The following is a 27,902-nucleotide window of genomic DNA, read 5'->3' on the forward strand; positions in this document are numbered from 1 at the left end:
TCTTTGTCTCCTGTTCTTTTATTTAATAAGGTGCCATTCTGGTGTTTAATGTATTTGTCTATTTATTAATATACTTTGTGATATATAGAGTCATGGGACTTGTAATAATGTTGCTAAAGCTAATAAGAAAATTAATTTGAAAATCTACAGGAAAATCTGCTGGAAATGCCAACAAATGCAAGTAAGCTGTTGACTTTCAATGGTTGAGAATTGGAACAAATATATCTTGGTTTCTTACAGATATATTCATGGAACAGTAAAATTTAGGAGTGCAGACAACAATCCATTGAAATTGACATTAAAGGGCCTTTAAATGTACTGGTTTTTTTCTCTTCAATCAGCATTGTCTCTTGAACTTGCTTGACCAGATCAAACTATCAGCTCTGATCAATACAAACCACGATCACTGATAGAATTTCCAGCAAGGCTACTTTTAATATTTATACTGTCACAACCCAAGAACTTCTCGTCGGTCAATGGTAAACGTAGGAGAATAAGTAGCCAAATGTCTACAAAACCAGTTCTGATCATTGGTAACCAGTAGACATTCTTGAATTAAAGATATTTGGATGCAAAGGTGTGTATCCCATTCAAAACAAACGACTACAGAGAGAAAACTAAAAAAAAAAAGTTATATATATATATATATATATATATATTTTATTACTGGAATCAACATATCTCAATGCATAACTTGCAATGGTGTAAAAGCATGCCTGTGTTATATTCAATTTACAATACATTCATTCAAGCTGGAGATTAAAGTCTCATAGTTTTCTGTTTGTTTGCATATCAATATAACAATGGTATATATTGCACTGTGTCGCTACAGCAGCTTCGTAAGGATTACGGTGCTTTGTAAATGCTGTGGCAGAACCTGGTTTCTTTAACCTTCTTGAAAGGGGACACTTCAAACACTATAATTAATATTGCATTCAAGAACACATACTCTCTGCTAGGCTTTAGACGTTTTAAACATGCCTGCTCTGTAGAGACCCACGATGCACAGAAGTGTGTGAGAGGCGCTATGCGGCACCTTTATAGCCTTGTCCTAGTGAAGATGTTTATTGTAATGGGGTCATTTCTACATATATACTTTTGAACCAAGATTTGGAAGAACCAAAAGCAATAAATATAGCTTCTCACAGGGAATGCGCTGGGCTTGCTCTGCGGAGGAAGTGGTTTAGCCCTCTTGTAGTCTGTGATAGTCCAGGGGACAGCAGATAAGAGGTAAATATCGGTGCTACAGGAATTCATCTCATCTGAATTAACTGGAACAAAGAATAATAGTATATAATTTTTTAAAAACTAGATATACAATCCAATAACTTACAAGGGTTCAATGCAAATTCACCTTAAAATGTACTTATATTTAACAAATATATCAGACAAAAGAAATCTTATAACAGCTTGCTCAACAGTGTCTTATCCAAGCATGTTTGAATAGTGATGGCCATTATTAATCACATAGACAAACATGAATATTTATGTATTTATGTATTTATTTATTTATTTTAAATTTAGTAGTCTCCAATTAGTTTTTTGTTATTTTCTCCCCAATTTAGTAATGTGCAATTATTTTTAGGCTCAGCTCACCGCTACCACCCCTGTGCTGACTCGAGAGGGGCGAAGACGAACACACGCTGTCCTCTGACGCATGTGCCGTTAGCTGCCCGCTTTTTTACACATGACAGACTCACCATGCAGCCACCCAGAGCTACAGCGTCGGAGGACAACGCAGCTCTGGGCAGCTTACAGGGAAGTCTGCAGGCGCCCGGCCAGACCACAGGGGTCGCTGGTGTGCAGTGAGCCGAGGACACCCTGGCTAACCTGACCCTCCCTTCCCCCCGGGCGGCACGCGGCCAATTATACGCCGTCCCCTGGGAGCTCCTGTCCTCGGTCGGGAAAGGAATAGCCTGGACTTGAACCGGCAACGTCCAGACTACAGGACGCACCCTGCATTCTACGCGAGTGCTTTTACTGGATGCGCCAGTCGGGAGCCCCAGACAAACATGAATCTGCATGTCCTTCAGGTGGAGTGTTTGGAAATGATGGTTTGACACCAAAGTCCTGCAATGCCAACAATCAGTGAACTGGGGTCCCAATTGTTAAACCAGTGTCCTCTGAACAACAGTCCAGCTTGCAGAAAGACAAGTAGAATCTGGAATCTGTAGTGATAGGAGGTTGGTTTGCATAAGAGGTTGGTTTGGAGGTTGGTCCAAATTCAGCACATGCATGCAAGAGACAGTAGGTCACTTATACGGACTTAACCCTATACAGTTATGCATGGTTTTCATACAAAGCATAGAATATTTGGAACCCAGTTGTTTGATAAAGTACCATGATATACAGCACAACAGCAATAAATTGACTCCAGAATTGCCACGATGAACAGCATTTGTGAAGAAAGCTCAGGAAGGCTGCATCCTTGTCCATCCTTGGTTACAATGATCTACTAGAACCAGCCTAGTTTCCTTCAGCCGTTTGAAGAGGGTCAAGGCTCAAGGCTTTACTTCACTTTGATGTCTCACTGATACCGTCGAATCATACAGCAGTTCTTGTAAGCCAAGCTGCTGGCCCTGGCAAACCCCATGAAGATCTGTCCAATCCAAGCTCTGCGTAGCAGTGAGTGAGTGGCTCGCGTAAAGGAATATGATGTGTGCATTACTGCAGCGTGGCAGCAGGTGCCCCTGTCTGAAGACACATGGTCAGTGGTGAGGCGTGCTGTGGTGCTCCTTCAGTGCTGCCGGATCACGTCACTTTGACAGCTTACTGATGACGCGGATCAAGGCTCCGTTCTCGTCTTTTAGCCTCTGGTTGTCAGACTTGAAGTCATTTAAAACCTGGGGAAGCAGATGAGAGCGATAGGGGAATTATAAAGCTATTAACCCTTTTGTTTGATGATTACCTATTTATCACAGAAATAAATCTTACCATTACCCATCTATAGTCTGCAGGCTTCATCTTGTCAGCTTTTTTTTATAATGTGAACAAAGTAAACTCAAATAAGATATAGGGTTGCTTTACTGTTATAAGAATGTAACACCGCTGTCTGTTTGACAAGTTGTCTGCACTGACATGTTGGGTAATCTACAGCAATAAGTGTATATGACAGCTGTATCTAAAATCAGGGTGGGGTAATGCAGTTCCAAGTGATCTAAAATTGGCATTCAAGATTCATAGTTTACCAGAAATCAGGGAGATATAAAATCAATTGAAATCAGAAGAATCTGAGACCCCATTTTCCTAAATCAGGATTTTCAGGATTTCAACAAGGGGTGTAGTCATATATAAATGTGAATTACATATGCTATTTTAATTTAATGTGCAAAGAATATGCAGAGCAATCTTTCTGCACAGCTTGCGTTTGCATGTTATCAAGCTTCTTGTGCTTCGTTGTTCCTGGTGTCTCAGTAGGAATATACTGCATGCAGCAGCTAGAGAATGGATTATAGAAATGCCGGGATAGCTAACAAAACAGTTCAAATGTCAGGCTGTACCCCATAAGTCAGCTTTAAAGTATGTACACTATTTATTGAAAGTACTAATGATTTCAAGGTAATGTTGCATTGTACTCACCCAAAATACATTGTACTTGCATAGTATCTAAATTGCAGAGTAAATCACTCAATGACCCAAAACCTTATCTGGAGTGATATATATATATATATATATATATATATATATATATATATATATATATATAGTAACCAATTCAGTCTTTGTGGAAAACAAATACTGTTCCTTTCGAAATTTATTTTGAATTGAAATATGTCATGTTTTCAAACATAACTGCAATGCATATAAAATCACAAATAGTATTAAATAATGCAGACAAGACAATGTTATCTTAAGTGTAGCATGCTGCATGCAGTGTCGTCACAAAGGAACTTCAAATACACAAGGTACCTCAGCACTCAGCCCCCTTAACATATTATACGAGAGGTGGCAGTGGCAGAGGCGGGGCATTGAACCCAAGTCTACTGATCTCCCGGTTCGGAGGCTGTCTTATTTGACCTTGTTTTTCTAACCAATTTTGGAATGTTCAGTTATGTTCCCTCACCACAACAATTCAACAAAACAGCTCAGGAGAAGTGAAGGCCAGTGGCCATCTTCCAATCCCACAACCAAGTGAAACATGAGAGCTTGCTAGCATGAGTCACTAATGACATTTTAAGTTTAGAAATACTTGCATGAAACAAACATTATTTTATCCGATTATAATGCTGGCAAATTCTATTAGATTTTCTGCTATTCATTTTAAAGCTGATCCCGATTTCTACCACACTCTTATCCACATCCCATAGCCAAACATTCGGAAAGACGCTCCACATACTGTAGCAGTTGTAATCATGCAACAATTTTAGATTGCATTAGAGCAAAGAGCTACCAAGGGTCAGGTTTTTGCTCTATTAAGCACCATTGTAAGAAATTGCAGGGCAAATACATCAGCAAAATCAACATTACATTAAGGACTTGACCCTGTTCTTTGATCTTTTGCGGTAAAAGACATCATGGCCCAAAAACTGATGTATCTGTACTACAGAATACACAAGTATGTTGTAATTAAGACTATTATGCAAATAAATAAAACTGCATTTTAGTCTAGATTGCATTGTAATTGAAAATGGTTACATTTTAACAATAACGGATTCATTCTACCCAGAGACACAGTTTACAATCTTCAGAGCAGAAGGTTCAATAACAATTGATGTAGATTTTGTTTGGTGCAGTAGGGGAAGTTAGAGAGAGAGATGGGAAGCACAGTAAAAGGCGAGACCTGCCTGGGTGCAGACAGGAAGAAGAGATGTAGTGAAGTGAAGGAGGTGGAGGGATGGGTAGGAGTGAAGGGGAGGTTAGAGGTCTTCGGTCTCTGGCAGTGGGGTGAGCCTTGAGAGTCTGTCGATGACACGTTTCATAGCTTGGTTCTCCGCCACCAGACGCTCGTTCACCTGCCTCAGGGTCTCGATCTGCCCCAGCTGCGGGAGGCTCTGCAGAGATCAGACAGACAGGGGAGGATAGGCACGGAGACAGGCAGACAGACAGACAGACAGACAGACAGATAGAGGGGCAGCCAGGGTGCAAGAGTGGAACACACAGTGCCATTCACCAAAGCACCAGAATGTGGTTTACGTCTGTGCTCATTATATGTCCTGGGAAGAGCCCTGTCCTGCTGCATTGTTCTGAATGGTGTATGTCAGCACGGATGGTAGAACAGATAGCTCTAAACAATGTGAAGATCACTGCTTCATCAATCTGAAGGTCCCTGCTTTATCCCATCTTATTGTAGTCAGTAGTTATTTATGTCTTCTCTTTCTTCCTCTTCTTCTCCATCTCACACTTTCTATGACAACCGATTTAGGGGCAATTGCCTCAGTGGACAGGTTAAGGGTCATACAGTTAATTCCAAACTTGAAAATATGTACTGCATTAAACAAAGGCTATGCAATTCATGTAGAATACCATATACACGTTTATATTTATATCCCAAGCATACTTAACCTGAAACATGAACTGGTGCACAATTGTGCTGCTTCTGCAGTATGACAAATCCACACCATGCTCTCAGTGACACAGACTTCTTGTCTTTATGGGAATGCCTTAACGTCCCAGTACAGACCAGTAAAGTGGGATCTGAGATCACACTGATGCTTAAACTTATGTGAAGGATTACTTTATACACATGTTCTCTGTGCTTTCTCATCATTTATAAACTTTGTAATGTTTAACCCAGAATTGTATTATTTTCTTTGTTGTTATTGATTATTCTATCTGTCTTTGTTAATGTATCACCATGTATTCTATGTAAATGCACCAATTGAACACTGTACATATCCATCACAAGTTTCTGGTGACAATCCAATATTTCTCATCAGTTGAAGCCAGTTTGTATGCAGCCATAGTGATCACCACAAAAACAACCTGACTACTAAAAAAACTGAATCGAAACACATGGAGTGTGGAAATAACCATGCAGAGAAGTTCTGAAAGCACACCAGACGTAAGAAGACACAAAGTTAATGTGTGAAAAGTAAATCCTTTAAGAACAGTGACGTTTTACAAAATAGAGAAGGTTAGGTAACTGACCCAAGATAATGGAATTTGAAGTTAATGATGAGAGAAATAACACACCATTTGCCAAATAGTGAGTTCATATATTTTCTGCGTGATGTGTGCCTGTGGAATGGAAAGTTTTACAGATTGTACCCCCGTCGCCCAACCTCCTCTGTTTTATAAACCCCAGGCTGGGTGAGATGGCAGAGGCAGTCAGTGGCACTGCCCTGCACATCTTCCCGCAGACCCAGGAAGGTGAGTTGCGCCTATTGCGTGGCAGTGGGAAGCGGGTTCGAGGCTCGGGCCCAGCCACTCACCAGACAACCAGCAGCATCATCCCCCACCAGGGGCTACTGCAAATGAGACGTGGGTCTCAGAGAGCTGCCCTGGTGGAGCAACAGCAATAACAACACCATCAGCAGACAACACACTGATCAAATACACTCACACCTGTAACAACTGGTTAAGGGACCGTCTACAAAGAGGCTTATCTTTCAGAATTTGAAAACACTCAATTATACTAAAATACAATAAAATGCTATAAGAGTGAAAAAGCTTTGAATTCCATTTTCCCTTATATATGTTTACCATGGTGAAATGAAATAACAGTAATTAGGTTGCTTTACCAAACATTTCCCATACTGTGCTTTTACCATTGTTTGCTTTATACTAGTGTTTAACCAAGCTTAGCCTCTTTTAAAGGCTTACCAGAGTGCAGACCAGTTGACCGGAGGGATTTAACACTTACCTTCAATTCTTCTTCCATCTGAGAGACCTTCCTCTCCAGCGCACGCTTTTCCTGCAGAATAAAAGAGATGGTTCATTTCACCCATCCATCACTAATATATCTATAGGTAATAATAGGTCGATGTTCTGCACTTAAGTAGTTAGAAGTAACAGGATTCCTGTTGGGGGTTAGGTTACATGTAAGGGAAGGAAATACCTTTTTCTCTGTCTCAAGCACAGTGGACTTTTCAGATATTTTGTTCTGTTTCTGAAACACAAAAGCAGTTAAATTACAGGGTTGTATCCACTTGTGCCAAATAACAAATAGTTGAGCACTTGGCTGGTATCTGATAGTCATGTCTTTTCTCATTAGTATACGAGTCCTTGCTTGTTAGTCTTTTTTCTCTTCTGGTGTTAAGAAACTGGGAAACCTACTGTCATATTTTTCAAGACATGTAACCAGTGATTTAAAACTAGCTGTCTTACTTATCTGCACATCAGCAGCCTGAAATATACCAGAATATTTTTTTTAAGAAGTTAGTTTTATAGGGCTCCAGAGTGGCGCATCTGGTAACGGCACTCTGCCTGGAATGCAGGATCCGCCCTATAGCTTGGAGAGCACCAGTTTGAATCCAAGCTATGCCACTGCCAACCATGGACGAGAGTTCCAAGAGGGTGGTGCACAATTGGTCAATCGCTGCCCGGGTGGAGTAGGGGTTAGGTCGGCTGGGGAGTTCTTGGCTCACCGCACACCAGCAACCCCTGCAGGCCGGCTGGTACGCATAAGTTTTGGGTATGGCTGCACGACGGGCTGGCAGAGTGAAAAAAACGGACGGCTGATGGCACTCGTTTCGGAGGACGCGAGTGCTCATCTTCGTTAGAGGATGCAGCGGTGAGCCAGGTTGAATAATAATTGGACATTCCAATTGGAAAATGAATAAAAATAATTGTTCAAAAAAAAAAAAAAAGGAAGTTAGTTTTATTTATGAAACTGCTGTAGACTGTTGTTAAACACGCCATCAACAGTCTCGAACAATTTCATGAATATCAAACGTAATTATATTCATATAAACTGACTTTGTGAATAGGGTCCTATGTTGGGTAGAAAAAAACCTTGGTTAACAAATAACCCTTGTAAAACATGACCACTGTATTTTTGCATTATATTTTTGCAGTTTTCCCATGCTTTTCACATGGTTATACTATGCATTTACCATAGTTTACCCTGGTTTGCCATGTTAATTAATATGCTTAACCACACTTTGCTATTCTTTACAGTGCTTACCTATGCTTTACCTTGCTACCACTATGATTTAATACACTTTGCTATGATAAACTTATATATGGGAAAGTAATCCTGGAAATCAGCACTGAACAGCAATCTCCCACCTGTGTTACTTTGTCCAGCTGGGACCTGATCTTGCCCAGCTCATCTTTGCTTTCTTCCAGTTTGGATTTCAGCTTCACGTTTTCTGTCAAGGCATCTTCGTACATCTGTGCAGCCGAATACATTTAAAAAGAAAAAGAAAAGCGTTCGAGAAAAATGTAAACAAAGAAATGATCTCGAGCAGCCCTGATTCAAGATTGCTTTTATTCTTGTATTCCATAGAGATACCAATTATCCAGGAGTGGGAGGAAGATAATTACAATTGTGCTTTGCTGCCGGAATTCGGGAAAACTGACAAAAACATCAATCAGTTGTTACAAAGGGTTTTTCTTTTTTTTGATGCCACCAAAAGGACAGCATTGGCACAATTCCGACTAAATCTGAGAGTTCTGAATTCTATTATATTGAGATCCCAGGATCCTATAAATTCCTATATAATGATTTCGTACTGTACAGTGTACTGTATACTGGAGGTCGCTAAAGGGTATAGCATTCACATTAAAACCACAGCCGACCTTCTTGAAATCCTTGGCACTGCCCTCTTCCTCAGCTTTGCCAAGGGATGCCAGTCGGTTCTCGCGGCGGGTATAGGAGCTGGTGCGACTCAGGAGACGGTCTGCGACGCTGTCACCAGTGCTGGAGGAGTCTAACCTGGGGAGGAGGGGGTAAACAGTAGTAATGAAGCTGCAGTGTCCAGCAAGCAGGTTAAAATCATTGGTATTAAGAAGTATTAAACAAACACCAATTGGAACTAAGTTATAAAAGTGTGCCAGTAGTTTTGCAGCTTTTCCTGTGCATTTACCCAGCTTTGCCATGTTTAGCAATGGGATCCTGCTGTTTTTACAATGCTTTGCATGCTGTCCTGTGATTTACCATGCTAGCTTGTGCTTCACTACACTTTTCTGTACTTTTATCATGATATACTGCAGTGTACAGTAAACAACTCACTGTAACAACATTATAGAACAGCCTCCACTTCAAAAAATACCGGTGATTCCTATACTTAGGCAAATATAAGATGTGTAGTATTGTGTATTTTATGACTCCTACAGGAAAACGTCTACTGGACTTTTAAAGGATATTTGTAAACCTCTGTGACCTGCAGTAACATCTATTTACGTTTGTATGCATAAACAGGTCACTATGAATATCGTTCACATAGTAGAGCAGATCTAATGTGGTCAGACAGCTTTCTAGATATAGGTCAAACTACCTGGAAAAGGAGGTCATCCTCACCTAAATTCAAAACCCACAGACCTTTTAGTCATATTAGTGTTATCACAACAGTGATTTAGTTTTGCTAAATGGTCAAATTAGATCTCAAGGTTATTTTCACAAAACTCCCAGTGCGATCTGCAGTTTATTACGGAGCCGAGAAGTGACTTCCTAAATCTAGGTTGATACCAATTATAGAAGAAGCCCTTCAGAAAAATGTTCACTTGCTCCTTAACTGGAAGAAGAGCTGTCAGCTAGAGAATTGTTCTTTTTTGTAACCACTTTTTTTTTATTCTCTCCTACAGTGTACGAAAGCAAAAAGAAACTGCTGCTGTAGTTTATTCTTAGATAAAGAAAAAAAGAGTTACTCACCTAGACGTTCTATCATGCTGTGAAATAAAAGAGAAAAGCATTAAAATCTTAAAATCTTAAAAGTCAGAGAATACAAATACACACACACACACACACATATATATATATAATCTCCCCTTCGCTCATGTATAATAGTCCATTATATGTTTTACGTTATATCTATGTTATACTTTATTACATTTTAGTAAGTTATAGTGTTTTTTTTTATTCTTTTCAAAAGTGGATCCTAAAAGTTGTATGTTGACAGATTGCTATTTTCTTTTTAAAGTTTGGATTTCTTGTTGAAGCAGCACCCCTTGTCCCATTGTGGGATACCTCAGCAATCAATCACAGGACCCTGAGAGCACTCCCAGAGACTTGCAGCCCCAGAAAGCTGACCCGTCCCTCGCAACTCCAGACTGCTTTGTTGTTCAGCTGCTGCCAGTGAGCTGGCTCCTTGCATAAGCAATGTTTCAGATCCGTAATGAATCGCTTAGATCGCTTCCTGAACAATGATGACATTTCAACTGAACACCATGACTTCTTAGCTTGGCATGGAGAGAGCACGCACATCTGGGGTTCATCTTTTATAAAGAGCTCATTTGTTTCTTTCTACAAACAAAGACAGTGGGCTTTGTGTCTCAGGCCAGGGGTGAGACACTTGAAGTCATTGACTTCTCCACATGAGAAATGATAATAAACTTGTATTAGGACCGTGTCTCCAGGCACCAGGTCACTCGTGGCTTATGGTGTTGTTTGTACAGTACAGTACGTTGTTAAAACTGGACAGACCCAGTGAGCTGCGGTACACTAGTTCAGGAGAAACCCCCATGACGCAGAATCTCTAATGGATTATATTTATTTGGAGTAATAGGATGAAACATTTGGCCACTTGGTTGGGAGTCCATCGCCTGGCCCTTTGGATGAGGTACAGTAATAGCCTTCTTTGTGGTTGACCATGGGGTAATTGAAAAGAGGTCGAGGGAGGTGGAGGATTCAATTGAATGAAAAGAAGGGAAAGCGGCAGATCAGTTTATATATTTGATGCAGTGTGAGTGTATGGGGGAGGGGACAGTCCTTCCTCCCAAACTGAACTTAAAAACATGCATATCAAGGAGGTCCTGGTAATGTTCCTACATGTATAGGAAAACCAATGTGTGTGTGTGTGTATGCAAGGCTATATGAGGACTCCAGGCCCACACCAGTCCCCTCAGCTCTCCATGGCTCTCTACAGGGAGCAAGAAAGCACACTATCCCCTTCTATAACCACTCTGTGAACTCCAGCTGCTATTTCTCCAAACTACAGTGGAAGAACACATTATTAAATATTTACCCCTTGGCAAATCTTGCAAGTGATTTCTTTTCCAGAACCTGATCTCATGTTCTCCACATTCCGGATGATTAAGAGCTCTGCCGCTGCATGGGAGGGGTTTATAAACACAGGGCTCGTTTTTGTTTTGTTTAAAAGACTTTATTAATAATCGACTCTGTGTCTTCTTTTGATGCTGTAGTAACTCTTACTTCTAAACCCTGTGCTCAGCAGAATTTCTTTTGAGTTCACATAAGGCAAAACAATATAATTATGACTGTAGTTTTCATTAATAGTGGCTACATCTGTGTGTACTCCTTGTGTTCATGTGTGTGCACTTATATACAAGGTTACCTCTGAATCAGGTATTATGTACATTTAAAAAGGATAAGTACCAGCAGGTTTCCTTTTATTTATTTTTCCACCCTTCCCTTCCTTTGCGTGATGTTTACAATCATTCAGAGTGATTCTGGGTTGTTCTGTTGTACCAGTATTTAATTTTAATAACCATTTCTCAATCAGAATCCTTCTGGCATTGTCTGTGCCTGTAGAATTATAGTTGCCGGCTTCTTTTCAGTACTTCATGATTCCAAAGAAATCACATGATGGTAGTGAAAAGGGCACTGCATCATGTGATCCCTCAGAATGATTTTAAACATTCTAAAAAGTTAAGGGTGACAAAATAAACTGACCTATAAAGCTACTCAGACTTCAATTAAAAATGAAAAACTACCAAGCATACATTTCCAAAAAAGGGGGCAGAAAAATGATAACATTGCATTGCATCGCTGTGTGTAACAAAATATAACGAAAACATTGAAACATGAAATGAGTCAGGTCTTGGGGCTCAGTTATTTCACATCATCAAACCGCAGTTATCCAGTCCCTCTAGTCTATCGTTTCTCATCCAGTGTGTCAAACAGAAGCATGCCCCTTGCTGGATACACACACACTGAAAGAGCGCTGCTGGGAAAGAACACAATGTACTGTACATTCCTAAGACTCTGTCTGCCCCCTGCTTGACAAGCATTACTCCCCACAGACGTCACAATGATCAATCAGCTCTTCAAATAATCGATCAGGCAATTTCTCAACCAGTCGAAGAAAGGCTGGCGTTCGATAAACATCAGGCTTAGATAAATGTCACACTTGAATCAGATAGCTCTATTACAAATACAAAGGTGAGCAGTAATCCATGCTTTTATTATGAGGTAACAGAATGAACTGCTGACAGAATGTCTCTTATAAAGTGTGTGTGTGTGTGTGTGTGTGTGTGCATGTGTGTGTGTGCGTGCGCGCACGTGCGATTTAATGAAGAACAGAACATTATTCAATGAGGAAACACCTGCAAATGTAATGGACAAATTGTACTGTCATTGGATGAAAAAAAGGGGATCCTTTCACCAGACTGATGCATAATTCTATAGCTGTACACTCCCCTTGCCCCCCCCCCCCCTTCATCCCACTTTCCCCTGCTCCTCTGGTTTTGTTGGGATCCACTAGCTCTGGCAGCTGCACCTCATTACATTCTCGCTCTGTTCTGAAATTTTCCACAAGCGTTCTATCATGTCATACAGACCCCACAAGCACAGCAGTTTGTTTTATAGGTTTGTTCGAAAGCCAGGAGCCAAAATCTTGCCTGGGTAATGTTACTCTTCAATGCGTCACTTCTGACTACTAGTCACTGCCAATCAATGAACCGAGCAATACAACAGGTTCATCAGTGTTATTACAAAATGTTAAAAACACATTCTCTTCTAGTGATGTCAGGAAGCCCACCCTTGACTGTCTACACAAGATGCTGTTTTGTAATACAAAACATGTCATTAAGTTTTATAAACCAGTTTGAACTCCTGGGCCCACTTGAACATGATACATAGCTGTGTGTTACATACTACGTATGTAAAAACAATTACTAGAAACAGGCATAAAAGCAACTGAGGATCGTGTTGATGTCAACCCCCTGAACTTCCCACTTAAAGACGACCTTTGACATTTGTTAACGCCCAGTTGAAGATTGAATCATAGCCAGCCCGTGAAAATGGCAGTAGCCCCAGATTTCTATAGAAATGAGATCTAATCTAATTGTACCATCAGGCCCCTGTCCTGACAAAGCGGGTCTCAAAGAGGAAGGCAGCCAGGGTCCTGTGCCATTACATTCCCTAAACCCTTGCCAGCCTTGTGGTTATACGTTTAAATTCCTCATTTATTTCATATTATAAACTGCCAAACACAAATGTCATAATGACAGGATAATGTAAAAGGAAATGGTGGCTTAAAGGCAATTTCCTGTAGCATGTTACTGTTTAATAGTGCAAACTATTAAACAGACAAGCCTTGCACAGTCTGCTTACAAACAAATTATCACTTAGAAATGAATTCATAAAACCTTTAATACTGAGCTGGAAGAACCAGCCTCTCTCATGCACTGCAATGTAAAACTGCAGCTCCCAGCATCTGTAATACCGCCCATATCAACGCAGTAACAGCAGGTTAATATATATCTAGGGACGGATGCAATAGGATTATAAGCTTTCCCCTGGGCCCATTTCTAAGGTGTGCGCTATCCTGCACAGATCTATTTTTTGTATAACCCCTCTATTATTCTAATGACACACTCATAAGATGCCACTGATACAAGAACAAGTCATTAAATTAAAACAAAGACCTTTTGCTTTAATGCTAGAGTCGGACTGTTCTAGCTTTCTTACACTCTGCTAAGTGTTACACTTTTTAAACTGCTTCTTAATGGCATGTTCACCCCCTGGGATCGGTCCCAGCCTCTTTGCCAGATCTCTAAGATGGAAAGTATGAGCTTCACCCAGCAGAATGATTGATGATAAACACAGCCATAAAAGTACAGGTTTTATTCCCATGCAGAGATTAGCATTTATTTTTTTCTTTCCTTGTTTTCTATATAAAAACAAGCACATCATCATTTCCTCCATCATGTAAACAGTTTTGCAAAACCTCAAGGGTATTTGGGGGAGAGGGGGGGGGGGGGGGTTCTGTCTGAGCCTGGTACACTTATTTTTGTTTTTCTGCATAATTTCAACTGAGATAAACAAGTACATTGATGGGACCTCACCCTGAAACAACAGACAATGGTTCAAAGAGGCTAGGTTCACCATTCACCCCTGGAGACAAGGATTCAATTTCTCTTAGTCATAAGTGAAACTACATTGTTAACCATGCAATTCTGCAGTCTCTTTGCTCACAAGAATACTAGGCAGTGGTGGGAGTTCAGGTAAGAACTGGGGTGGCAGATATAAAAACAGCTCTTTAACTGTATATAAAAACAGCTATTTAACTGTATATAAACACAGCTTTATAACTAAATATAAATACAGCATTAACTGTATATACAGTAAATACAGCTCTATAACTATATATAAATACAGCATTAACTGTATATACAGTAAATACAGCTCTATAACTATATATAAATACAGCCCTTTAACTATATATATATATATATATATATATATATATATATATATATATATATATATATATATATATATATATATATAGCATTAACTATATATAATTACAGCTCTTTAACCCTGGGTGATCCACTTATTAACATTTCTACTTACAGTACAGCGAAATGAGAGAATCAGATTTATAATTAAAATCATTTAAAAAGACCCTGTTTGTTTCAGGTATTTCAAGCCTTTAACCTGAGATGAATGATTTAAAGTACTGTTAGTCTTTTTTTTTTTTTGATTCACCAACACTCTGCTAAGAAATAAATAATAATAATAATAATAATAATAACACTTAGATCAATTGAATAGGCCCTTGGGAGTTTTTACCAATTTCACTTTGAAATTCTAGAATCAATTATCTGTTGGCAACTGTGGAATTTACAGTACAGCTACCACCACTGTCTGAAGCCCCACATCCCCACCCCCACCCCCACCTATATAAACCTTGAGTTATATACATAGCCACGGCTATGGATAATAATACTATGGACATGGTCTTATTTTCAAAAACTATATATATATATATATATATTTTTATTTTTTAATAACATTTCTTGGCTTCAGCTACGGCCCTAAAGAAAGTTTTGGACAATCTGTGAATTCATCACCTGGCAGCTTCCTGCAGTTTTATGTAGGCATGTTTTCGATTATACATTTTTTTTTTTTATATATACACTGGCATAACCTGGCACAGTCAGAAATACGTTTCTAGTGACCTTGAAAGCATGTCAACTGAGTACGGGCTAGACAGTTAAACAAACCTCTGTGGTATACAGCACATATCTTTGTGAAGCTGGGCTGACTCTCACATGGTCACACACCCTCTAGAACAACACCTTGTAATCAGGTTGAATCAGTGCTGTCCTCGCTGTTACAGCAGGCATTGCTGTATTTCTGCCTGACCCCTGTACTGTACCTATAAACAGTTCTGATTCCTGATTCTACTAAAGTGCGACTCACCCATACCCTACTCTTAAGATACCTCTGATCTAAGCTCACGCCAGATCTGTGTCTCTCTCAGCAGTCAATAGGGTAAAAGAATACAGTGCTAACTAGAAGGATCCCCCTGGGCCCCCTGAGTTTATATAAAACACACACACAGCTTTTAAACAGCCTTATCCATTTTAACTCATGATCACTTTGAACCTTGACCTCCTTAAAGGAGTGCAAACCAAAGCTGAACAATCCAGTTTTTTACTTGCTGCAGTTCAGAGTCACTCTGGTTAACAGCTATACTGTCAGGCAGTAGCCAACAGCACATCATGCTATTAGATACCACCGAGCTGTATGGACAGAATTAAGAATCAACAATAAAAGAGGTATAGAATTATAGTTTCATGTGTTGAGTTTACAAACCCCTTCTCCGAACAATGGTAACTCCCACTACTCCTGTTAGTCTCCTTTTCAAAACATTAGGACATGAATTAAAATACCGACACTGTGCCTGCCTGCAGCTACTGTCCCAAAACCAACCTCTTCCACAGATACAAGCAGAGAGGCACACATACGTCTCAGAAACCAGAGCAGTTCTTAAATCTGTTTCAGATCATCCTGCTGGAGTTTGTAAATGCTCTGGCAGTATCTTTCTGCCTTATTATATACTGCTGTGTCTGGCAACCGCAACAAGACCATTTTAACCACAACGGATTAATACAATTGTCAACAGAACAACTCTTTGGCCTTAAAAAAAATCCTCATTCTCCCTCATTGGAAATATCTCTTTCCTTTATGGAAGCATGAGGATAGTTCAACCCAACACTGCATGCCTGCTGAAAGTACTGTTTTAAAATACTGTCAATTATCTAATGCAATATGTAACAGCGTGGGTTTTATTGTATATATCATATGCACACAACTGATCTTTTGCTCTTACATAGGGAGTGGGGTATTGGGATTATTTATATAGGTTTCTTAGATTTTAAAATGAGGCCACCTGTGCAATTACTTGATAAGACCTACTTTTCTGGCAATATTGTAATAAGAGTTTACAGATTCTCTGACTAGATGCCTTCATTACTGTTTGAAACCTGCACACAAGAAACTTTACTTAAATGGTTTTGTTTAAGCCATTTACTTTTGATTGAAATGAAAAATGAGCAAGTGAAATTTCTGAAGCAGCAGTACAAATAGCACTAGACACAGATTGCATCTCTCTCATGGGTTTATATGGGTTTAAAAACCAACACTACACAAATGCTGTGAATTTGCAAGCCCTTTGATAATTCAATTAATGCATGTTCATGTTGTAGCTTGCATTTAAAAAAGAGGTGTCATATTTAACATGCATTAAAAAAATCCATGTACTGTAATGTTTATTATGATGGCAAACTGCCGAGGGTTAGTTTTCAGGTTTGGAGTTAGGGTAATAACATGTACCACAGACTCAGTACACGAGCACTTCAGATAAAACATATTTTTCTTGGTTTATGCATTGGTACCATTTTTGGAAAATTCTTATTAGCTATCCTTTAGTTCCTGAATATTCAATGACACCCCTTTAATTGTACTCCCTGTGCTGCCCACAGCTTACTGGCTTGCAAGAGTCTCTGTGATTTTCTGTAGAGTTGAGTTACTGATTCAGACAGGTTGCTTCATCTAGAGTTCCCAGTGTACTGAACATCAATCAGGGGTGAACATGGCTGCATGGGATACATACTGCACCAGTGTCACTTCAGATGGACCAACCTGCCTCAACTTATATACCACAGCAGCAGCGAAGGTGAACAATGGGTAACCAACTACAGCTTAGATGGTGTAGGTAGTGCAGCATTAGATACATTGACACTTATATCTCTGCTACGTTTCTCTCTCCACTGTAAAGAAAACAAATAGCTGTAGGTAGTTAGTCAAGTATCTTGCAGAACTTGTATAATAGGTTAACTTTACAACACTTCCAAAACAATCTGTTCAGATTACTAAAGTCACTCTGTTATAGTGAATCTATAATAATCTCATTAGGAATCATTGTAACACTTTACATTAAGTGTATCTAATTACTGTGTATTTACATAGTAGTTATTTAGTAAATACCTGTGTACTTACACATAAGTACAATGTTATTATGCATAGTTACAATGTACTTTTTTTTTGCAGGTCACATATTTACTGTGGGTTCATAGTACCCAGGAAACCTGCACCAAACCAGATCTAAATCCTATTTTCTTTATTCTAGGTCTTGCAAATTGAAATGGGTCTTACTCCGAAGTTCTTGGCAGTAGGGGAAGGCGATGAAGGGGGGGAATCCGACTGTGACTTTCTGCTGCGTGACAGTTCCTTCGTCCGAGGGTACAGGGACGACATCTCAAAACTCTACCCCCTCCAAAAAAAAAAAAAAAAAATAGAAATCACTGGGATTGGTGTTAAAAAAATCCAAAATCTCAGTCTAAAGCTGTGCACAGAATCCCATCCATCCAGAAAAACCCATCACAGTCTTTTAAACTCCCCTCCTGAATGTCCTAAACGGTGCAGAGAGGGTCAGAGAGCATCCGGAATGATGAGATAAGGAGCCAGTCTCTTCCGGTAAGCCGAGACTTTAAAAAAACACGTGAAAAATAATTTAAAAAGACAGCTTTGCTGCAAGAACCCAAAGCTGCACTATTCTTCCAAAGAGATCTGACACCACAGTCGTAGTTAAACAAGAATGAAAACACTCAAAGCCTCTCTCTCTCTCTCTCTCTCTCTCTCTCTCTCTCTCTCTCTCTCTCTCTCTCTCGCTCTCTCTCTCCTCTCTCTCTCTCTCTCTCTCGCTCTCTCTGTCTAACACACTGACGCTGTTCTCGGAGACTCGAATACGAAGCAAGGGTTCTGATTTTATCAGTGGTATTTCAAGCCCCTACCCTTACACACTCATAAGAAGGTTTGGTATACTCAGTTTCTCTATCTTGTTTATTCTGCTTCTATTCAAACTCACTCACTCTCACACACAAGCCCTTCCCAGCCCCGCTCTTGCTTTGCCTGCTGTTCTGATCTCTTCCTAGCATCTGGGACAGAGCCAGGAGTGTTGCTGCTGCTCTGCTGTCCCCTGCTTGGAATGGAGTGGGTGGACAATTCCTTATATGTCCACATGCAGATGTGGCAGTCTGGGCTTGTTGCTTTAGAAGTTTTAGGTTTATGCTGGAGTTTAAGATAGACCCTTTGCGATGCAGTCATGTTTCCTTTGCAAACTGCAGCCCAAGTCTTATTTGATCCATGTCTGGGGTGACCCTACTATTCTTTACATGCAATGCACTTTGGCAACCTGAATGAACTGTATACAGTACAGAGGTGTTTTATGAACCCCACAAAAAAATTTGTAATCATCATTGTAATTTCTATAATGCTTTTTTAAAATTGTACTGAAGGACCTGGAAGAGTTGTAGAGATTGTGATCCAAAAGTAATCTTGGCCACACCACTTCAAAGTTAGTCAAAGTTCGAAACAAGCTTTCTGGCAGACTTTATAACGCTTTTGACACGCAATTCAGATTCCCAAACGATTAAAGTGCTGTATACCAAAAAATAAAAAAATAAAAAAAATCACAGAATTCTTGCAAGAATTCTAGTTTCTTGTTTTTTCTTGAATTCTTGTTTCCCACCTGCCAGTCCTTCTGGTTACTTTACTTGACCCTCCTCTCCCTGGTATGCTTATCTGTACATGTCTTGGAAAATGTTCATAACAATTCTCAAAAATGAATATTTGCCAGGACATGTAGGTAGGAAGAAACGTGAAACTTTATTTCTGCCGGTTGCACTATTACGGGTAAAACTAATGATTGATAGATTTTAAAACGTTTTCTCTGTGTATAAACAGCCACTACAATCTGGAAACATATGTATTATTATTATTTTTTTTTTATTATTTATGTCTCTTTGTCTAATCAAGACCACTGTGGGTGTGCAGAAAACTCACCAAGAGGCAGCCTGCTGTACACTTTTTGTCACTTGATTTTTGGCAATTACATTTTTGGAAATCAGATGTTTTGATTGGCTGAGAGGGACTTCATGATTTATTAAACGTAACGAAAAGCAAGCAGAAAGAATTTATTGCTGTACTGTGCTACTGGACCGTCAACCAGAAGAACAAGAGTTAGGTACTGAAGAGTTAGATACTGAAGAGTTAGGAATCCAGGGAGGTCAGCAGTAATAAATAACGAAAGAAAAATAAATGAAGACATTGTAGATCTGCTGGCCTCCTGTGAGCTGTGTCACTGAAAACCTTCTTGAAATACCTATTTTTAGACCGTGAAATGCCGTGAAATAAGCCGTTTCTTACCGTGAAATAAATACAGCCCTAACAGTGAGCTATTGAGTTTGAGACTTCTTTTTGCACAAGCAGAGATTTGCAAGGGATACTTATTTATATATTGTCTGGAAACAAAGCATTACTTAATTACACCTGTTTTTTTCCACTTATCTGCACATTGCAGTGGAAGAAATTACATCGAGTACAGTGCATCACATCTGGCAGCAGTTATAAGGCAAGTAGATGAATCACAATTACCCGGGATTCAAGACTTATTCGAGGTGGTCAGCTCTGTACGTCAGCATAAGATCTTAACCTTAATAGCTAACATATTGCATTTTGAATGGCTAACCCTCATCAGATATGCAAACCTGAGGCTTTTGCAACTACGCTGGGGGCTTAATAGGACAAAACAAACCAAAAAAAAAAAAGAAATGGAAAAGTGGGGTGCACAGAAGACTAAACAAATGACATCTGCTTTATTATTACTTTTTACTTCAACCCACATATATCAATGCTCAGCTTCTATGATCCACACAATGTAAAGACTTCCATAGAGGCATTTTCCAAAATCTACCATCACTGTACAAAACAAAATAAAACAAGCAAAAAATACCAATAATTGGGGATTCCTACAGTATAGGACTGTATGGTATTTTGATGTATGACTCCTGCAGTACACCTATGGACCTTACAAAACTGGTAATGGGACTTGGTATATTGGTTTAGCATTCACAGCTTCTGAGGGCTTCTGAGTTTCGGTTTTAACTGATAAACACCACTAAAACACCCCAGATAAAAAAAATGAAATCAGTGTATAGGCAATAAATAAACACAGGAAAACCACTGGAAATGGTTACTCAATTGACTTTACACCCCTTTCTCAGTGCAGTGAGTTATGCAATGTACCTCCTTCCCGACTTGTATCTAGCATTGATTCTTTCTGAATTGAGAGGATTGTTCTTGCTTGCGGGACTTAAAGCTATACTACAGATAGGTAGGGAGGATTTACACGCTTGTGGAATTTAAAACAGAATTACAGATTATACTGCAGGAGTTATACAGCACATTCAGATACTGTACAACACCATCATACTAATGAAATCTGATAGGGTTTGAATTGAGCCCTGCAGCAGTCATTCCTGTATCAAGAACAGCTGCACAGAGGGGATCCACTGTTGACATAACCTAAAGAATCTCTGTGACCAGCCTGGCGCTATGGGGAGTGTGCAGTGTCCATGAAGGAATGCTGATGGGGTTCAGTTTCTTTGGTTTGCTAGCTGTACGTAAGCATCTATTCCTGTACCCAGCGAGTTGAATGCTTTCAGTTGGACTAACAAATGCTGGGTCAATACCTTAAGACAACCTTGACATCAGCCACTGAACCAACACGTGAAAATACTGTACATGTGTTACAGCCTATTATTATTATTATTATTATTATTATTATTATTATTATTATTATTATTAGTTTATTTAGCAGACGCCTTTATCCAAGGTGACTTACAGAGACTAGGGTGTGTGAACTATGCATCAGCTGCAGAGTCACTTACAACTACGTCTCACCCGAAAGACGGAGCACAAGGAGGTTAAGTGACTTGCTCAGGGTCACACAGTGAGTCAGTGGCTGAGCCGGGATTTGAACCGGGGACCTCCTGGTTACAAGCCCTTTTCTTTAACCACCAGACCACAGAGCCTCCAACAAAGAAGATTTGGGAGGAGGACATGATTAAAGTCGCTAAAATCGTATAAGAAGTTGAGAAAGTTAAGCCAGACTTCACAGCACATAAACTTAAACCAGGGCCTACCACAGAGTTCTCAGCCTATAATCAGTATGTGCGTTGTCCCTGAGAGATTTCCCATTTCAGACAATGTCAGTCTATTTCCACATGCGGTACCCAAACATTAAACTGTAGCATTCCACAGCTCAACAAACAAGCTTGGTGCCTCCTCACATGTCTGTTCCAACTGCGCCATTAAATATTGCAAACCTTACAATTCATCCCTTACTGTTAAAATGTAACAACACGCTGACACAAAATTCTGCAGTTTGAATCATTTTGTTTGTTTGTTAACGTAATATAACGTAACAAAGACTAAGTAAAGGAACCTGTCCAGTTTGTTGTGTAAATACTTTTTTTTTGGTCATTCAGGTATTGGTCTTTAAACCTTTAAAAACCAAGTACCCCTCTTCTTGAGTGAGCTGGGAACCACTGGGCTTAAACCTGAACCCTAACTTTATCTGAAATATAATCAAATATATTTGCAGCTCACGGGCTGTTTAAAAAATAGTTCACAAAACACTGCACTACCGTGAAAGTGTGCGTCCTAAATAGGCATGGAGCAGCAATAAACACACAGGAATGTGTAGGCAGTGTGAGCTGGAGTCAAAGACAGGATCAAGTTCAGTGTTTAAACAGTCAGGAAGATCTATTGATTGAAGGAGGCTTTGAAGGAAACTGTGCCCTTTCAAGGTAAGAGGATGCAAAGACTGCCGATTCGGAGAGCTGATGTTTTTCCCAAGTATGGTAAGGAATGTCGGGGCTCAAGTTTTCCGGGAAGCTGTTCACACGACCCGGGAAGGGCATGGTACAGGATAGAGTAGGTAAGAGGGAGACACTGCAGACAGAACTGCAGTTTTGGCTTGGGGTTAGAAATGAGAAAGATTCTTGATAACCAGGTGAAGATGAAATACAGTATTTCAGTTGACTTATATATTGGGGGCTGCCTGAAAATCTCTCTTAATGAATGAGGCCGTTGAAAAGGAGAAAAACACCTGTTAAGGTTTACATTTCAAAATGAAGAGTCTATTTTATTTGTCAATGGCGGATCTAAAGACTGCCACTGAGCTACTAGTTTAGATAATTAAAATAGGTTCACCAATAATAACAGCGTGTATGAGTCTTTTTAATGTACCAGCAAAAAAGAAAAAAAAAAACAGCAGACCAGGTATTCTTATTATCAGCCTTTTGAGATTGGTTTCTCATTTTTTAACATAACAGTCCTTTTAAACTGAACTGAATCTGAATCCGATGGGAGGGAAGCTAAGACCATGGTATAGGCTTCCTTCAATGTGTGCATAAGCCATGCCATGATATCTGAACCAAAAATGTTCAGAAACTATTGGTTGGTAGAACTATGTAATATACTGTATATGATCTATAATGGGGCAACATACCCTTCATTTCATTTATTACTGATTAAAAAATAATATGTTTGCGCAGTCAAGCGCGACAAAGGATTTGAAGCATTTTCTGATCAATCAAAGTTAACTGCAGTTTAATTTGTCACATAAAGACGAGTTGGCTTGTCAATCGATGTTTCCAGATACAAGGCCTCAATATTTTCTGAAGACATCTATCCATATTTAAGACCTTCTGCCCTCTTCCCTTCATCAATTTCCTCAAGGGGGGCCACCAGACGAGACGGGCCCCAGGGTTAGTCTTTAATTTTAGGCGTCTCTGACCACAAAGACTTTCTCAAACCCCTCTAGTGTTTGGAATAGCCTAGAAGCACAGATACTCTGGTTCTTTGATCCTTGAGCTGCTTCAGGAATCAAAGGTGCCGTATGCAGTTTCAAAGCCGACTCGGCTTGTTGTTTCTGATGAGCTGAAACACAGCCAGACTTGAGTGTTGCAGGGTCGGAGACATCTAAGACAGTCACATTGTATTACTGAATGTGACCCCCCAAAAGTGAGTGATTTATTACAGCATTTTGTGCGCTCCTCAAAAACAAAACACAAAAAACAAAAATCCCTAACTAGAGTAGCAGGTCAACAGTGATTATATTTTAATTTATAAATAAAAGCAGTAAGCCTAAAATATGCTGTTTCAAGTTCACATCCATCGCATTTCATCGGCTCCAAAATGAATAAATCAAATACATCTTTGCAATGACCTACCTCTGCTTCTTTTTCTCCCTTTTTATTAGCACCGCCTTCCTGAAAGATCAAGAGCATGTCTCAGTTAAAAGGCATTTAACTTTCCCTTTCGTTTCTATCATGTTTGTTCTGTGTCCGAGTCTTTCAGAAGCAGTTCAGTGCTGCTGTGGAATTCTAATTAGGCTGTGATCTCATGCTAGTCACTGCCCAGACAATATAAGGGCATTACCTCTTGTGTCCAGCAGGAGACACCAGTTGCTTGGCTGTGGTCTCTGGATAGCCGCCTCTCTTGTAAGGATTGTAAGAGCTCTGACTGGTCATTGAAACCCTTCTCCTCTTCTCCTCTCTTGTCAGATCCTGGACAACAAACACACAACACAGAATATTACAAGCTTTCTTTGCTGAGCAGGTCTATCAATCTAAAAGAAAAATACATGATATTCTAGAATGCTTTAACTGTGCTTGTTAATCAAATGAGCAGCGTCATATCCAGAGCTGACATTCAACCGCGGTCAAACTTTTCACTTTCAAAAGTTTCAAACTCTAGCTGGCAGTATTTATATGACTGCTTGGCATTTACTATTCAACCATCAAATCAACCGAGAACACGACCTTGGTGTCCTCATAGCTAGTTACGGCCATGCAAATGAGCCCAGCTACAGGACAGCTGTATTTCAATCTGCACTAAACCTGTCTGAAAAACTTAATTTTATACCAATATCAACTAAGACTGGCACCAGTTTCATCTGCAGTCAACCGTACAATCTGCTACCCAACGTTAAACAAAGATTGCCTGTAAGCATCCTTTTTTGACATATTTGTCATTTATAAATGAATACCCCAATCTTCAATATTAATATGATAATATAATGCATTCTGTGTGAATGTTTATTTTCTGTGGTCCAAGGTTTGCCTCTTGCGTCCTCCATTAGAATTAGAGAGATCAAGTTCTGCCTGCCTGGCTCTGACAGTCCCAGTTGAAATTGGTGTAATCTTGATCTGCTGCTAATGGAAACGACCTAGACTTATGTTGAATCGCTTTTTCAATCCAGTCTCAGTAGCAGGTGGAGATGTGTGATGTATTGGGAGCCTCACCACTCCTTTCTGTCTCCCTACATGATGACAGAGAGGCGGAGCCTCCTCCTGCAAGCCTATTGGTCAGCGCTGTGCCAGGGAAGAGGAAGCAGCCACTCGCAGAGGGCGATGTCAGGGGCGTGGTCGGACTCTCAGCCTGGGACCCAAATCGTGGTCGCCGGTAACCAAACTGAGAAGCAAGAAAAAAAATGTCAGGTTTTAGACTACTGAAACAAAACACATGCAAATGCTTTCTGTATACTTTATTACAACTAATCTACCGCATCTAAGCTACAATTTAAGAAGTGTGAAATGTATCATGTTGCATGTTTACCCTAATTGATCTTTAATGACAATGCAATTAAAGAGCAAAAGTAGAACAGTGATCAATGACTGGTATCATAATAGGAAGAACCAGTAAACTGGTGGTATGGTACTTTGGTACCATATCGGTGCCAGATTGTGGTAATACTGTGGGCTGCTAATGGTTCTGAGAGGGTATAACAATGGTATACCAAAGGCATGGACTGAATGCCCAAAATACATCAGCAGCATGCAATCCACATACTTAACATTGTGCTCTGAAGTTTACATGGCACGGCTTTTAAGTGCTTCAGATTGATTACTGCAGTGGAAAGAACAAAGCCCGGAGCTTAATAGCAGCAGCAACATGTACCGTATTCAGAATACATAATTCAACTGGGTTACTGAACTTATTTTAAATATCTATACATCCTGGATATCATTATTTGAAGACAACCAGCTCAATATCTTAATTTGTAGACCATAAAATCCTGCAAATAACAGGCATGTGGGTTATACTTCATTCATGTTTCTGTAACAATTCAGTTGATTTCATATATTTGCCCATGTGGCTATGTCCAAGTGCAACATCTCCCATGACTGTAAATACGTGCAAGATGTTTACGTGCATCACTATACTACAGAATTGATACCAGTAATATATTATAGCCTTGTAGGTTCATTATAACAGATTTTCACTTTCTTCTATCACCCCAGTTCTAACAAAACAGCCCTGTATGGTATACTAACATTTATAATGCTTATGCATAGGAGCTACAAGATCCCATATCACCCCCCTCACCTCCTCCTGACCCCTGGTCCAGCGGGGACTGGATTCCCCCGGATCCCTCGGAGGCAGCAGCAGGGATTTTGGGACCTTCTTCTCCTCCTCCTGCCTGTCCTGCTCTGCCCCTCTCCTCTCCGCTCGGGGGCAGCCAAACGTCTTCTCAGCCTCTCGGAGGTCTGCCAGAGTCACCCCCTGCAAAGATTTAGCAACACCCCCCCCCCCCCCAGTCAGTCACTCAGCCGTCTCCTTGGGAACAGGACAGGGCATTTACCGCTGTTGAGTGTTTTTATAGTTAAGGATAAAAAAAGGACAGCAGCAATATACGTCACCTGAAGCCGCGGACATGACAGACCGTACTGTTTTCAAAGTCACCTCTATTTTGTTGTCTAATACTAATATAAATTAAGTAGGCTTCTGTTCGGCTGCTGTATTAACGATGGTGGAAACAGTTCGAGTGGTAGGCAGTGAAAGGGCTGCTATAGGGATGCCCTTTAAGTAAGGATTTTAATTAAGCTCTTGGATAAAAACCCAGTGCTGTTGTTTCCGAACCTGTGTTGACCTCCGTGTTTGCCGCGCCTGTCTCGACCGCGCCTTCCTCTGAGACTCCGCCTCCTCATCACGCGCAGGTGTGATGTATGACCTGGAATCATAAACCAAGACATTTATTAAAACATACTTTATAAAGCGACCTGAAGCTTTACACTAGCAATGTGTCATTAAAACATGTTTTAGTCTTTTTTAAGAATCATCTAAATCTGAACTTACAAATGGTTTTACAAATGGTCCCTAAACTTGACTGTGATTTTTACTTAAGCTTTCCACTTCAGTGCCTGTAACTGGAGCTCTTTTATAATGTCCTCCAATGATGAAGTGGTCAGCTAGAGGTTCAATTTTATCAGGGTAATTGCTCTTAAAACCCTATCTCAATTGAACTTTTTAACTTTTTTTAACTTGTGCCCTGATCAATACCAGTATTCCCTTTGTCATACATATTAGTTTGAAATGGTTTACAGATTTATTAAAGGCACATTGCACTCTTCCTGACAAGCATGTTTCAGTAATTTCATCTGACTCTTTACAGCAAAGCCTTTGGGAATTAAAGGACAGCTGTACAATTAATGACTTTCCAAATTGGGACATACTCTCTATTACTGAAACATCCCAAAGGCGGTGAGAATACTGACAGATTAAAATATGTATTGATAGAAAATATCTTAGAAATGTATGCATGCATTTCTATGTATTTGTATGATGCATACACATCCATATATATATATATATATATATATATATATATATATATATATATATATATGCATGCATGCAATAAGTTTTACCTATCTACTCTCTGTATCCATTTGGCATGTACAGTACTTGATGCATCACCCATTCAAAATACCAATATTGATTCAAATCATATAGGTACTGATCAAGTATAGTATGCAATACACAATATATAAACACACACTCACACACAGCCACACAGAACAATACTGAGGAATCAATAAATATATATAGTCACTATGCTGTAGCATTTTAAAATACAATGTGTTACACTGCAGTCAGGAGATGAATTAAATTAGGATGATTGTCTAATATGCTAAAGCAGTGACAGGCTAAAACACAGAACATATAAATTAGAGTGTTTCAGTACCTGGTTATGCAGGCTTGCATGTCTGCTGTGAAGGTCAGGGGCTGGCGTAAGCAGAGTTGTGGAGAGACTGCAGTATCTTGTCTGGGACGGCACTGGCACAGGCTCCGGCTGAAGAGAGTGAGGGGGACACAGCCCCTGAATAGCAAGCAGAGAGACAGGCAGGCTACGGGACACTCCACCGCAGTACGCTATCTATAAGTACCTGATACAAATACAAAAGGGGAGGGCGTGCCATTTAAAGCTCCGCAAATCTTTTTCTGTTCTCCTTTCCAGCCATAGCAATATACTGTATCAATTTCTATTTTAACCTACCTACTGTAATAAGTCCCTGTGCGTCTTATGCGCAAGTAGATACTGCAACATCAGCAGCAGCTCGGAATGTGCAGGAGAGGAGCTCACTGGTTGGAGTGCAGGGCTGCAGTATGGAAGGCAGTGAGTTTGATGAGCACA

At 39.9% G+C, this 27,902-nt stretch overlaps 1 protein-coding gene across 7 annotated transcripts; it reads right to left on the bottom strand.

Moving 5' to 3' along the window:
- Positions 1-2: 2 nt before the first annotated feature.
- LOC117435287 (protein phosphatase 1 regulatory subunit 12B-like) lies at positions 3-27,719 on the bottom strand. Of its 7 annotated transcripts, none has more exons than XM_059004629.1 (13): positions 27,453-27,719; positions 26,348-26,438; positions 25,814-25,990; positions 24,730-24,898; positions 23,864-23,991; positions 23,656-23,694; positions 9,755-9,771; positions 8,683-8,818; positions 8,170-8,274; positions 6,998-7,048; positions 6,803-6,853; positions 4,781-4,991; positions 3-2,843 (listed from the first exon to the last, which is right to left on the bottom strand). In XM_059004629.1, exons 1-12 carry the CDS (start codon positions 27,470-27,472, stop codon positions 4,857-4,859), a joined length of 1,119 nt encoding a protein of 372 aa, XP_058860612.1. In that variant the 5' UTR covers positions 27,473-27,719; the 3' UTR covers positions 3-2,843; positions 4,781-4,856. The 7 variants fall into 7 exon arrangements, with proteins under 7 accessions (XP_058860612.1, XP_058860611.1, XP_058860614.1 ...); XM_059004628.1 differs by having other exon boundaries at positions 4-2,843; positions 4,785-4,991; XM_059004631.1 differs by lacking the exon at positions 4,781-4,991 and having other exon boundaries at positions 5-2,843.
- Between the last annotated feature and the right edge of the window lie 183 nt (positions 27,720-27,902).

The sequence above is a fragment of the Acipenser ruthenus genome, chromosome 30, assembly GCF_902713425.1.
Source record: "Acipenser ruthenus chromosome 30, fAciRut3.2 maternal haplotype, whole genome shotgun sequence".
Taxonomy (NCBI): Eukaryota; Metazoa; Chordata; class Actinopteri; order Acipenseriformes; family Acipenseridae; genus Acipenser; species Acipenser ruthenus.